The 14377-nt window shown below is 35.6% G+C and overlaps 1 protein-coding gene across 1 annotated transcript; it reads right to left on the reverse strand.

The window, feature by feature from the left end:
* Nucleotides 1-6511: 6511 nt before the first annotated feature.
* LOC116006382 (transcription factor DIVARICATA-like) lies at nt 6512-8875 on the reverse strand. Its single transcript, XM_031246734.1, has 2 exons — nt 7863-8875; nt 6512-7371 (listed from the first exon to the last, which is right to left on the reverse strand). The coding sequence occupies exons 1-2, from the start codon at nt 8297-8299 to the stop codon at nt 6909-6911; spliced, it is 900 nt and encodes a 299-aa protein (XP_031102594.1). The 5' UTR covers nt 8300-8875; the 3' UTR covers nt 6512-6908.
* Between the last annotated feature and the right edge of the window lie 5502 nt (nt 8876-14377).

The following is a 14377-nucleotide window of genomic DNA, read 5'->3' on the forward strand; positions in this document are numbered from 1 at the left end:
AACTATTGCATTGCCTTAGAAAAACATATTACACAATGAAGAGATTCTACTCAACAACTATTTATGGCACCAATAAAAACACAATATCACAAAATAAGAATTTATTTGTTTAACAACCTGCTTTGAAATTAGGCCCCCAATTTAACCAATACATTAATCAAACTTCTTCAATTGAATAATAATTAGTAGTTATTTGTAGTCACATATTTGAAAACTGGAAGCAATTTCTAACATATATTTTTTAAATATCAAGATAATAACAACGCCAGTATGCAAGGCAAAAGAATTCAATTTACGAAGACAAATAGACAGTTTTTATGTGATTCTTATACTCAAATATAATTGAAAAGATGTGCTTAGCTAATTTTGTATATTTCAAATGTTGAAGCTGATGGAACGTATGGAATTTGATTGTTTGAATAAAATTGTGTTGGAGTATTAGAACAGTTAAACATATATTATATAATCCATACATAACGGATTTTTATAACTCATTTTTGTATATGTTAAATTTTTATTAATGATATATTATATCAATGTCATGCCAGTGAGTTAAACTAACTTAATCATTGCTTTACTTGTAGGCAGCTTTGTTCTTTAGAAGATATGCGGAGTTAAATATTTTTAAGGGCTATTCTGCTTAATTAATTGTTTGTTTAGGACAATGGCTTCGAATTCTTTAATGCAGGGACCAGCACGGAACAATTCCATTGACAGTTATCAAAATGATAAAATTAATGATGGACCACAATAAAGAGTATTATATGTATGTTATGTCACAAAGACAAAATTTCTATTTATATATACAACACTATCTCATATTAAACTTGAATCATATCATACGGTCATTATACGGTGGACCATGGCCCACAATGCATGGTGGACTATGGTCTACAATGGTTTCAAAAACGCTGTCATTTCATTAAGTAAAGAAATCGTTGTCGTCAAGTCTTAACGAAGCTCCGTAAATAAAATTACAGTTTTGAGAAATACTATCTCACATTTGTTTTTATATTATCAAATAAAACTGTAGGTATATCAAAATGAAACTGTAGTTGTGTTAAAAGGATACTACAGTGTATATAAAATGAAACTGAATAACAGTTTCACATTTTGAGTATATATTGTCCTGTAGTTATATTGAAATGATATTGTAGTTGTGTTGAAAGGAAACTACAGTGGTCAAGCGACATAGTTGTGGCTCTACCACCTGAGAGGTCACAGGTTCAATCTTCAATGTGGGTGTTGGCATGTTGTAATAGAATCAATAGTAATAAAAAAGAAATTGAGTTGTTTCTTTTTATTAATCAAAAAAGCGCTGTTTTGATGCATAAACTACAATCCATTATTCACCACAGTCCATAGTAAAATTTGCGTATATCAGTTCATCCAACTAATGAGCTCTTGTATCTCGGGAGTCCTGGCCCATCTCCACGAGGCCTCCTTCACTCCTTCAACTTGACTCATCCTTGCTATCTTCAAGCCTATCGAGCTTTTATGAACCAATTCAATCCGTACACCTACAACTCTACTAGCTTACTGTCTCCAAATATCTATACCCATCAATAATTATTAAATTGTTGAAAAGGCATGCATGCCCTCGCGCTCAGCTCCGACCCATCTCACAAGGCCCATTTTTAGGGGCAGGTTCATATTTTTTTTTTCCTTCAATAAGGCGAAACATTAAAACAAAAGAGATAATTAAAAAAAAAGAAGAAATAGTTAAGAAATATAGTCATAAATATTATTGGATATAGACGAAAATAAAACACATCAAAATTTTATAAAGATATTCCTAACAAAAAATGAAACATAATTAATTTGACGAAATAATTCAAATAGATAACACATTATAAATTTTCAAACCCCTGACATTTCATAGCATACGCATCTATCAACTAATCCAACTAATCTATTGCTTACATTTATATGATTTTATATAGTTATATCTAAAACACGTACTATATACACATATATTTACATGGGCTATATATGGGGTGAGTGGGGGCAGCTTTCCCCACTGTAGCTCCGCCCCTACCCACTTCACTCCTTTGACTCGGCTCATTCTAGATTCCTAGTCATCCTCAAGTCCGATCTGTTAAGCTTTTTTGAAAAAACTCCCCTCCATACCTACAAATTCATGGTCTCGAAATATTAATTGAAATCAATCAATTATTATTATTAATATTATTATCAAATTACTAAAGAGTGGGCACATGCCCTCATTGTGAGTTATGCTTCCCTCTGTGGTTTCAGTGATTTATATAGCTTGAACTAGAAAACTTTTCTAATTTAACCTTGGATTAAGATAATCTTCCACAATCCAAAAAACATGATTCAAGGCCTTTGTAATGTTCTATCATTTTTTTTTTAATACTATTGACCCCGTTACATGTAGTATCTATCCATGGAGTAGATTGATCATTTGATCTAACCAAAATTTCCATTAATGTAGTTTATTTATTAGTGGCGGCTAAGAATCTAGTGGACCTTAGCTTTATCCTTTGCATTTTGGACTACTACTAATTCTAAAGGACAATGGAATTCTGCATTCCCTGCTGGTCCCTGCCCCTTCATCTTCTGTTTGTCCTTACTACCTGCACCCCTCAACTTGGAGTATTTAAAACGTTTTCGTTTTCTTCTGCTTAAACCGTAGTGACATTCAATTGAACTTACTATAATCGATCTCAGAATACCCAATGCCAAGGTTGTGTAGTGCTTTATAATCAAATATAATTGGTCTGCCTGCCAATTCTTGCTCCATGATGCAACCTTTTCTTTTAGCTTTCAAGTCACCATGAAGTCATAAATATGTTGATTTTGCTGTTTTTTGCTTTTTTATATACACGGAACACAATATGAAAGTGCCTTTCTTGACTCATAAAGCATCGACACAGGCATCTTTTTTAATTTTCTGTCAACTTTTACATACCACCCATATATCTGCCATCAATTTTGTTGTGGGCTTTGTTGGTGGTCGGTATTTTCATAATATTTCAATCAGTGTCAACAATGATTTTCGTTCCCTGTCTGCATGGTAGAGTTAACCAGCAAAGGCTGTGTTTTATAGTACATACCATAATGCTTCTAGAATTAGGTAAGAGGTGTTACTTCATACGACGTAAGCTACCTACTGCACCATTTTTATGCCTGCAACTACCAGCATACTCCAAACCAAGCATTCATTACAGCAAAAAAAATTCAGTGTATCATGTGATGGTGTATGGAACATGTTAGAAGGGACTTAAGTGCTTAGACTTGGCCTCTAACCTGACTCTGATACCATGGTTAGAATCAAGCAATTATTATGCTACGGCAAAAGTTATAGCTTGGAGCGAAGGTGTAACTTTATTTCCAGTTATACCGTCACATTTTCAAGATGTAGGGTGCTGGACTTGGCCTTTCAAGCATCCGCCTAACAATCCCCTAGCCACCTTGGGTTGGACTTCTGTCACATTTTCAAGAGGCAGGGTGCTGGACTTGGTCTTTCAGCCCTTCACCGGCCTCCACCCAACAAAATAAGATAGAGTTAAGTTTTTTAATGTATTTTGAGGGAAACCAGCAGTCATTGACCAAAGATGTGCACATGGTAAATCCTGCTTTGTGACCTAGCATGTAAAGAATCACAAAAAGGTAAACAGTCTATGTTACTTATAGCTAGTTGGGAGTTAAACTTGAAACCTTATAATTATTAAGCTAACCGTATGACCAAGTTGGGAATATATGTGTGTATGTATTTGATTTGTGAGGAGTGTTGCAGATAACAGGTTACAGATTTTGTTCAAAGGTTGTTCCAACAGAAGGCAGACAGGACAAGTGGAACCTTGCATTTCCAGCTAAGATCTACCAATCACAGCACATTGTACGGCTTTTGGTATTTCCTGACAGCTACGTATATAATCTTTAATCATTCTTGATGGAAAATACCTCACAGCCACACATTTATTATATATGGGGCTCTTACCTTGTGTGGGATCATTACTCTGGCATGTTGTTGTTTTGCCTCATTTTTTCTTCTTGTTTGGACTTAATTGTGCAATTTATATGTGTTCTTGGACTGATTATATATGATAATATATATATATCTGACATTCTCCACTTTCTGTCTTCTTTCTACTTTCCAATGAACTGAACCAGTTCTTTCATTTCTATGGCCTAAACTACACAAAATATATTTATTTCTTTCCAAAATAAACTATATGCACATGCTTTGACTCCTTTTAGCTTTATTTTTCATTTTCTTTATTCTAAGCTCCCAAAACCCCTTCCCATTAGAGGATGTAAATTACAGGTCACCCAAACAATCTCTCAGTCAGTCCACACTTTCGCCAACTCAGAGAGCCCAATAATAACCCAAAGTCTAGCCTGGGGAGCCCTGGCGCTAAGGTTTTGTCGGTGGAAGTTGAGTCAAACCCCTACCCTACCACTAGAATAGTGACTTTAGGTCAGGTGATGAACCACTTGAACTAGCTCGCGGGGCAACACTTTTAGGTGATGTGCATTACTAGATAGTGCACTGTTTTTGATATCATTCTGAAGCAAATTAAAGGGTTCAGAATCTTGTTAAATAAATGAGTATAAAACACAATAATATGGCCTTCATATACTCTTATTAAGAGGTCTGCATCAGAGTAGAATAAAGTGACAAAGTGCTTTCTGTGCAACTTGCAAAAAGGTACTTCTTTTCATCAAAAAGGAAGAGTGGGGCAGTTTTGTTATTTACTGGGAAAAGTCCTTAGGGCTCTGCAGGGCACTGTGGGCTGGGACCTAAAGCATTATGTTTTTTGGGACCATGATTTCCATGGTACTTATGACTCCAAATCTTCAAGGTAAATGCACCAATTAGCTAATGGCAGCCAAGAGCTCTTTGGTGAAAAGTAACAGTATCCTTAGCAACACAACAATCATTCTCAGTTCTTCATGTGTGGCCTTATGATTGGAAGTTGATTAAAATCATTTCATTTCAGTATCCAATTAAGATCTCACTGCTGCTTTAGTTGGATATATATATATATATTTTGGATTGCGAGAGAAACTGGTAGCGACTACCCAAGAATGTGTACTAGGTAAATTCTACCTTATGACTGTAACCAGTAGGTTAGGTTATCCATAATTGATTAGCTCAAACCAAAAAGACCACTCCTAGACAGCAGGCTAGGTTGCCCATAACTAATCTGCTCAAACTAACCAAGAAGGTCAATAGGCTGCTCCTGCCGAATAAACAGTCTGACCAATTTGGTCAAGGTTGTCCCGATATACATATTTATATCTATGGATGCTGGACAAAAGTGATTCATGGAAACATGTTGTGATAATGATTCTTCATTCTTTGATCATGATAATGTATCCAAGTGTTTTCAGTGGATCTTCACTAATCTTGGATACCTATTCTTTGACTATAACCCCATAGCTTGACTATTTTATCTCATCTCTCTAGATTACTGGAATCTAAATCCCACTTCTGCTTGATCAGGAAGGTGTCCACTGTGCTTTTTAATATACTCTTACACAATACCAAGCTCATATATAATCATCTCCCATGCACCAGGAATATTACTACCCCAATTGGGTATCTCTAATATGGGAATTTTTTTTTTCTTTTTGCTATATATTTTTACATGTCATGAAGATAGGTACACTACAATTTCAGTGGCTTTTAGGTCTTGAAAACTTTCTTCTTTTTCTTTTAAAAAAATTTTTAACTTTTTTTTGTATAAAAAGTGAACTACCAACTACTGATGCATTTGTATAGAGAAAAGAGCTTGGTATTAAATAAATACTAAAATACCCATACTGTCATTTTGCAGATCTGGCTTTCACCATGCTGGGTTCTGTTTAGGCGTCTCCACTTTTATCATAAATGCATCCTAGTCAAACAGAAGAGAAGATCAGAGAGGAGAGAGAACTTCAGTCAATGCATATACAGATCAGAGATTTATACCAATATATGTAGTTGTAGTGGTTATAATAACAATTGAAATAATTGGACCTTTGAGGTATAATAGCATGTGACGTTTAGTCCTAAACTTTCAATTTAACTATTTAATTTGTGGTCCTTCAACTTTCAAATTTAAACACCCATGATCTTTTAACTTTCAAATTAACGGCCCTTCAACTTTAATTTCAATTTTTAACTAGTCCTAATCCTAAGTTTGCTTTTACTTAAACTAGTGGAAACATCACAACTGGTTAAATTTAAGTGTGGTTAAATTGAAAGTTTAGGACTAAACGTGGTGGTGTCACTATATTCGAAGGCCCAATTGTTACCCAATTGTTATTAACTCTATTAAACTTCTATGGCAATTCTACTAAGGCTCATGGCTAACATTTTGGCATGGATAGTTAATATTAACAAGAACCAACTTATATATGCTTAATTCTGAGTCTGAAAGAAATCTGGAATTGATGAAACTTTCCCAACACTGAGAATCTTGATTCTTGAAGCTGCAGAATTTGCTTTATTTTGTAGTGTGTCTGCCTCTCTGTGCAGCTTATAATCACAACATGTTCATTTAAGGCCATTTGTGGACCAAACAAACAAAAATCTGGGATAAAAAAAGGAAAAAAAAAATGCAGTGATGGGCTTCCTGCTAATCAATCTTGATGAACACCCTTTGGAGCAGTGAAAATGAGGATGACAGCTTGAAGCTGAGCTCCTCCTCCAAATGCTACCCTCTCTCTCTCTCTCTCATCAGTGAACTTAAAGATTTGAGTTTTTAACAGTTGGAGCTCTTGTGTTTGCTTGTCATCAATTTGGGATGAACATATTACATTATAAGGCCATTATACTGAATTGTATGTACTATTACAGACAGTGACACACATCACACATCTATATATATATATACCTCAGCTCTGATCGAATTAGGCCGGCCTCCACCCGGTTTAATTTGATGATGATGAAGCAGTCATTCTGGTTGCATCTGAAACTGCAGACCATGCAGATTAATGTTGTTGTTGTTGTACTGCATATTATTATGTTCATGCAGATTTAGTCCGTACGATGATGTCCCTTGGAAAGTTGCAGCGGTTGCAGTTATCAAGCTGCCATATTGAGAATCGAATGTAATGCTCACTCCTCCATGATTATTCGACAAAGGAGGAGGAGTAGTTATAACTTGAGCCGCAGGTTTATCTGAGGAACAACTGTTAATATTGTTTTCTGGGGAAGGAGACTTGGTTTCTGACAGATTAACTGTTGTGATATCGTGTATGCTTGATCTCCTTTTATCTTTCCCTCCTGAAAGCTGCCTGATAAAGTATTTCTGGGCATGACTGGCAACTTGAGTTGGAGTTCTGGAAGTCACAAAATTTCGAGATATATTCCTCCAGTCCCCTTTCCCATACTTCTTCAGCCCCAGCAGAAATTGCCTGAAAAGTTGCCACAAAAAAAATAAATTAAAAAACACTGAACTATTATTGCAAGATTCAGACCATCTAATGTGTTGGGCAGAGGCCTTAAGAGCCAAGTCCAGCACCACCACGTGATTAGGGAATTGTTAGGTGAAGGCCTAAGGACTAAGGAGATTGTTGTGTAAAGGTTTGAAGGGTCAAATCCAGCACAAGTGACTAAAAAATTGTTGGATAAAGGCCTGAAACATCAAATTCAACACCAATGGTTAAGAAAGAAATTGTTAGGCAAATTAAAGGTTGAAGGGTCATGTCCAGGGCATCAGATGACTAGAGGATTGTTAGACAGATGCACGAAGGGTCGGGCCAACACCTGACCTTTTGGGCTATAACTGTTATGCATGTATAAGAAAATAAAATTGCGCCGCCCTTCGCTGGTGGCTATAACTTTTGACATAGTGATAAATTCTTGATCACAACGTAATGTTATTGAAATGATGATATGAGATCACCTGTGTTCTTCCTCAGTCCAGGGAACACCCTTTTTCCTTTCATGATCAGAAGAACGGCTGGAATTGCTGCGCTTCCCAGGAGGAGCATAGAACTGCCTGTAAGCATCATATCCGCCATGGGAATGGCTATCCACCCACTCCAATGTGAAAGAATGACTAGTTGCATACCCAGGAATGGGTATCAGCCCTGCCTCAATATCACTAACATCCGCCACCAATTCCCTATACTGCCTGATCACATCATTCACAGTCTTTCCAGGTATCATGGCTGCCACATTGTGCCACCGATCTGGGGTATCTTTATCAAACAAGGCCAGTGCATCCTCAAACCTCTTGTTCTCTTCCGCGGTCCATTTCGAGGCCTTCGCCTCATCGAACAGCCAGTTGGAGTCACTGAGATATGTTTCAGATGAGAGAATTCCCATTTCTTGGCTCATTCTTCACTGTTCATTACAGCTCTTCTGGGGATGTTTATGTATATAAATCATAAATGAATAGTGGGGGTGGGGAGGGGATAATGAAAGGGGAGGTTTCTATGGTTAATGGTCTGACCAGAATAATATAAATCAACAAGCTAAGGCATTTGAAGGAAAAAGGATAGGAATAGGAATATGAATACTTCTTTTGACATAAATATGAGGTGAGGAATCCAGAAAAGACCACCCAACTTTCCCAACCCCAAGGAAAAAATTTTCAAGAAACTGTTGAAGAAAAAAAGCAGATCTCTTGAAGGCTTCTTCAGAGTTCAAACTCACTGGGCAAGACTCCTATAGAAAACAGACAGCAGAGGGGGGAGAGATCTGAGTAAAAGTGTGGGAGATTTAAAGAGAAGCAGAATTAGGGGCAGTGATTGAGCTTAATAAAGAAGTAAAGCTTTTACTTTGCTTGGTCTTTATACTGTACTTATGAGAGAGAGAGAGAGAGAGAGAGAGATCTGAAATGGCAGAAAGCAATTGAGGGAGAGGGACAGAGAGATCAGAGGTGTTGAGTTGTTATTGGCTAGAATGGTTTCTTGTGGGGGCTGTGCCTCAAGAAAAACTTCTAAACTCCGTATATAAAATCTAGAGAGAGAGAGGGAGAGAGAGAGAAACAGCTGCCCAATCAAAAGCCCAAGAGGACAGACAATCTGTCACTGTAGATGTAGATTTCCATGGGCATTTTTGGAAGTGCAAACAAATAATTCTGCTAGCCTTACTCCTAGGAAATGTTTCTGCTGACATTTACCCTTCCATGTAACCTCAATTTCAAGAATTCTCACTTAAAATCATAACAAAAAAAAACAGCTTGATTGGGGTGAGTGGCCATAGACTTTTCTCCCTTAAAAGAGGTCAGGAGTTTGAACCTCCTCTTAGGCCGACCCGATGCAAATGAGGATTAGTCTGAGTATGGTACGAGTCCTGCACTGCGCCCATTGTGCTTTTACACACTAATACCTGTAGTATCACCATTGTCTTAGACTCCAGCAAAACAAAGCTCTTAACTTTTTTTTTTTAATCTTTAGATTGGTTAATTAGTGGAACTATGTTCAGGGTGACATTTACTCATTTAATCTCGATCTTGCAATAACCAATATGGTTGGCGTGGTGGTTCAACATCTCGTCCCATGTGAATGAAACAAACCATTTGGCCAGTCCCCTACCACTTAGTGGGTTGACCATTGGAACGGAAGATTAGTCTTCTAGCTGTCGACTCGATCTTGCAATATATGGTTGGGTACTATTATATATACTGACATTATATCATTTATCCCACTTTGTTACAAATAACTTGTAAAAAGTAATATATATATATATATTTTTTCTCCGATCCATTATGTGTAATTTGATGCAAAAAGTTGAGGTGTAGAAGGATGCTATATGATTGAAATTCTGATGCCCAAGCAGGAAAAATAGCAGATAGAGAGAATAAGAGTACATAATGGGAGAAAGACAAAGGAGGAGAAGAAGGAGAAAGAAGGGAAAAGTGTGTGTATTTATCTCACAGCTGCAAAACACGTCTATCCATAACTTGCAAACAAACAAAAGTATAATTAATTAGACTTCATTCTTCCCTGTTAAACGTCCTTTTCCTTAATTAACAATTCATCAACGTAACTTTCATGCATCTAACTTTCTCAAGCCTACCTGGCCTCAATGTTGTTAAGGAGGTTATGATGATGAATCATCATTTATCCATTCTTATTCTTATATAAATTAAATTAAACCATCTTTTGATGAAGGAATTGAAGCATTCAATTCAATCTTCTGTTAACAATCATCTAAGCACTGAAAATTATATGGATGGTTGACTTTATTGGTTCAAAGTGCATTTAATTTGCTCCAACCACTCTTTGAAAGAGTGTTGAGATGAACTGCAGTTGAAAACACTATTTCAATTGCAACACAAGTAAAGATCTGATAAGAGAAGAAGCGTAATTGAAGCGATTTTACATACAATTCTGATTTGTCATTGTTAATGTATTTTTTCAAATCCATTAGTATTATTTTCTTTTTGGTTTAATTGTTGTAACAGAATATATAATGTGTCAGAAAGTCAATTGTAACAAATTAAGGTATGGTAGTAAATGGTACAACATCAACAACGTGGTTTGAAGGAGTGTTGAAACCAATTGAAGTGATTTCACTTTTTTTTTTTTTTTTACACTTCTATTGTTTTTGCTGTTTTATATTCTATTTACGTGTTGTCACAATATTTACTATAACACTATAATAGTGACTAGCACAATATTCATAATTTCTGAACTGGTTAACCTGAAATAATCTAAAAATCTTATTTGCATTAATAATTCTCAAAAGAATCTATCATCAAAGTTTGAGAGCTGAAAAATTTTCTATACTCACTATTTTAACTCCTCCAATGTAGACACTGCACCCTCCTGGCTCATGTTGAATGGTGATTGGTGAAGCCATTCCTAGGTAGGCTCAATGAGTTTGGTGTTGTTACAATCAACTTTAATTTAATCTATTTTAGGTGAATTAAAGAATGATAGATTGATGTTATCACCCCATGTGTTTTGAGCAATTTTTTAATGCCTCGGGACCAAAAATGTTGTCCTTGGATTCATCACTCAGATGGATTATTGCACCATGCGTGAAGTTATTTATTACCACAAAATGTTAATTAAATTATATGGTTTTGTTTAATTAGTTGGAAGTACAGTGCAATTAATGAATAAATAATTGCTTAATTACAGATATTTAGCGTACGTAAATGTACGAAGTTCGAATTTAGCAGAGGATGTGTTCATACTTCATAGCAACATATGATCCTCCAAAGTCAGATTATTCGTATTATTTAAAAATTTATTGCGCCTGATCTGACAAGCTAAGAAGGATTGCTTTGGGTTGTTGAAAGTTGAAACATTACAATAATTTGAACTTTCATTAAAAAAAATGGTGTTGATAGAAAGAAAATAAATAATTATATAAAGATTAGTGGTGGGCTCCACTTTTACCTGTTCAATGATCTGTTTTATCATTATTCTTTTACTCATTTTTTTTTTTTTGGGAAAACGTAGTGGAGGATTTCTCCAATTTTGTATTTAAAAAAAAAATTAATGTTCAAAGTGATTTGCGATATATAAGATAATAAATATTTATTAACTATTATAACTTATTTGATTTTGAATTAATTGAATAAAGTCACATTAAATTGTTACAAAATACTCCGTAATTTTTAATACTTAGGAGCACATAAGAAATTAATTTTTTTCTTTATTAGACTACAAGTGTCTTGAGCAGACATTAATTGTATGATGCACTTTTAAGTTTGTATCATACTCAGACTAATTCTCGTTCGCACCGGAACTGACCCAATTAACATGCAAAATGTTGGCAAGATTGATTTTTCCATACCAGAGGAGCACACAAGAAATAAATTTACATTAACTAAAATCGTGTTATATCTACATATATTCAGTAATTAAAGATGTCTAAAATCATTTCAAAGAAGATCAAATACGCAAGAGATCGTTCTTTGCTGCGTATAACTCTATTGATTCTTATTAATAGTTTGCAAATTAACTACACAAAAAAAATATTTATGTATAAGAATAACGTTCTTCTCACTTTTTTTTAGCAATATGTATGTTCTACACACTTAAGCACTCATTTCGATACAAATAATTATTATTTATAAAGTATGATGCCTTATATTTAGCGATTTGTCTCACTTATATACGTATGAAAGGTAAAATATGCAAACATGAAATGTGGCATCTCCAAGCACCTTGAAAGTTTCGAAATATTATATAGTCGGATCCGTAATACCATGAACCACGACTAAGTATCAAGTGTTGAATTGAGAGAGAGAGAGAGGGGAGTGAGTTGTAGTATTAAAAAAAGAAAAAGAAAAAGGAGTGACTTTCCATAAATAGAAAGATGCTTTGGTTGTCATCTTTCCCAAAAGGGTGCGTATGGTTAGATGGGTGAGATCATGTCCACCTCCTAACGCCATTAAATTGCTTGCATATGTTGCTCATCTACACCAACCCAAGACCATTAATATATATATATAGTACTTAAATAGTTAAAAATTAGTGTTTGATATAAATAATATATTAAGATTAATATATATTCGCCTAAGATAATTATGCTCATTAAGATTAATGTATCAATAAGATTTTCAAGACTAAGTGTCACATATTTGTTGAGATCGGCCACATCACACAATTGAGCAATACTCGGTCAACGAGTCACAAAAAAAGACAAAATAGATCATTGTTGTTAAAGGATAATGATTGATTATAACTCCTAAGTCCTAAGATCCGATTTAAGTCTAAGAAATGAAAACAAACTAATTAATTGTACATTTAGACATGGTTGGTTTTGTTGGAACGATCCGATTAGTTTTAGTGAGATTCACTTTAACTTGTATAAATTTAACATTATTCTAACATTCAAGTGAGGATATATACTGACTTTTATTATCAATTATAACATAGAGATACATAATTTGAATATGATTCATACTGCGTATGATAAATCTTGATCCACGATGTAACGATTCAAAGCTTACCTCTGTCTGTTCAAATTTTTGTTCACTATCCACAAATATACACTAGGATGGCTAATATGGTTATTTGGGTGGTTTAAATCGCATGATTAATGAACTGTTGGTGAGTCATCTTCAACAGTCCCACATAGCGACATCATATAATGTTTGCTGGAATGTTTATACGAAAACTAAAGTGAGATCCGAATTTATAAGAGGTTAAGTGGTAGCAGTAGTGCATGTTTTGTTTTGTTGCTTTATGGAATTTGTTTCTTCATTCTTTAGAAGAGTGATAAGTGCAAAAGATACCACTTTTATAAGGTTATTTGTGGATCATTAAGTGCATAATTCACGGCCCTTATGAATGTTTTAGTCCTAATTTGCTTTAGAATGCTTGTTATTGTCATTAGACCCCGTTCCACGCTTGGCTAATTGTTTTGTAGGTAAAAGATGTGCAAAAAGGGCAGGAAATGACAACATTTCAGATAAGTGAAGAACAAACCAAAGTTGGAGCAAAAAATAGGCCAGGACTGCAGTGGACGCGAGGTGGACGCGCGTCCACCCATGCATCCACCCATGCGTCCAGGCCTGCGTTCGAAATTATGCTTGCAGAAGTTTGGCAGCAGAACAGCAGTCTGCTGTGGACGCGCAGTGAACGCGGGTTGGACGCCCGCGTCCAACTTTCAGCCCTCTGAAGTTTGGAGTTTGTGCAGCAAAAGGCACGCTGGACGCGCGTCCAGCCGTGCGTCCATCGCGGAAATTTCAGCAGTTGGGCGAGATTTAAAAGGGGAATGGAGCCATTTTGCAGGAGATCGATCACACTTCAGTTTTAGATCACTTTAGAATATTTCTCTCTCTAGGATTAGCCTAGAGAGATCTCCCCCAATTCACTCCACATTCCCAATTCACTCCACATTGCAATTCTTAGGTTTAGATTAGAATTAGAGAAGAATTCCATTGTTGCAAGATCGAGATCAACATTCAAGTTCAAGTTCAAAGTTCAAATCCCTAGCTAAGTCTTCATTTTAATTTCTTGTCATTACTTTTGCATTTTGTTATTTCAATTCCAAGTATGATTAGGTAGATCTTTGTGGATTTGGATTGAGCAATGTTGTATGGATATTCTTGAGCTTTGAATTGATCAATTAGGTTTTGCAATTGCTTTGATTATGAGTTTAATTGTGTGAATGGTGATCTTCTTTGACTCTTGTGTGGGAATGATCAACCTATATGAGAGATGTTTGGAGAAGGAGTCTCACTTACGAGAGTAAGGTTACTCCTTAGCCTAGCCTAGCACATTTCCCTCTCACCTTTGAGAAAAGGGAAAAGTGGAAGATAAGAGGCACATAACGTGTTTGACGAAATGCCTCTCCTAGCCTAGTGATCACAAGTATGACATTACGGTCTAAGGAGTGAGTCCATTGACCACGAGAGTGGCGGTGGTGTTGGTGACCTTGTCTCATTTTCATTATCTAAGTGTTGCTAGCCTAATATCTTAGGAAATCAAGGATACCTATATGAGT

Source organism: Ipomoea triloba, chromosome 15 (genome assembly GCF_003576645.1).
Source record: "Ipomoea triloba cultivar NCNSP0323 chromosome 15, ASM357664v1".
NCBI lineage: Eukaryota > Viridiplantae > Streptophyta > Magnoliopsida > Solanales > Convolvulaceae > Ipomoea > Ipomoea triloba.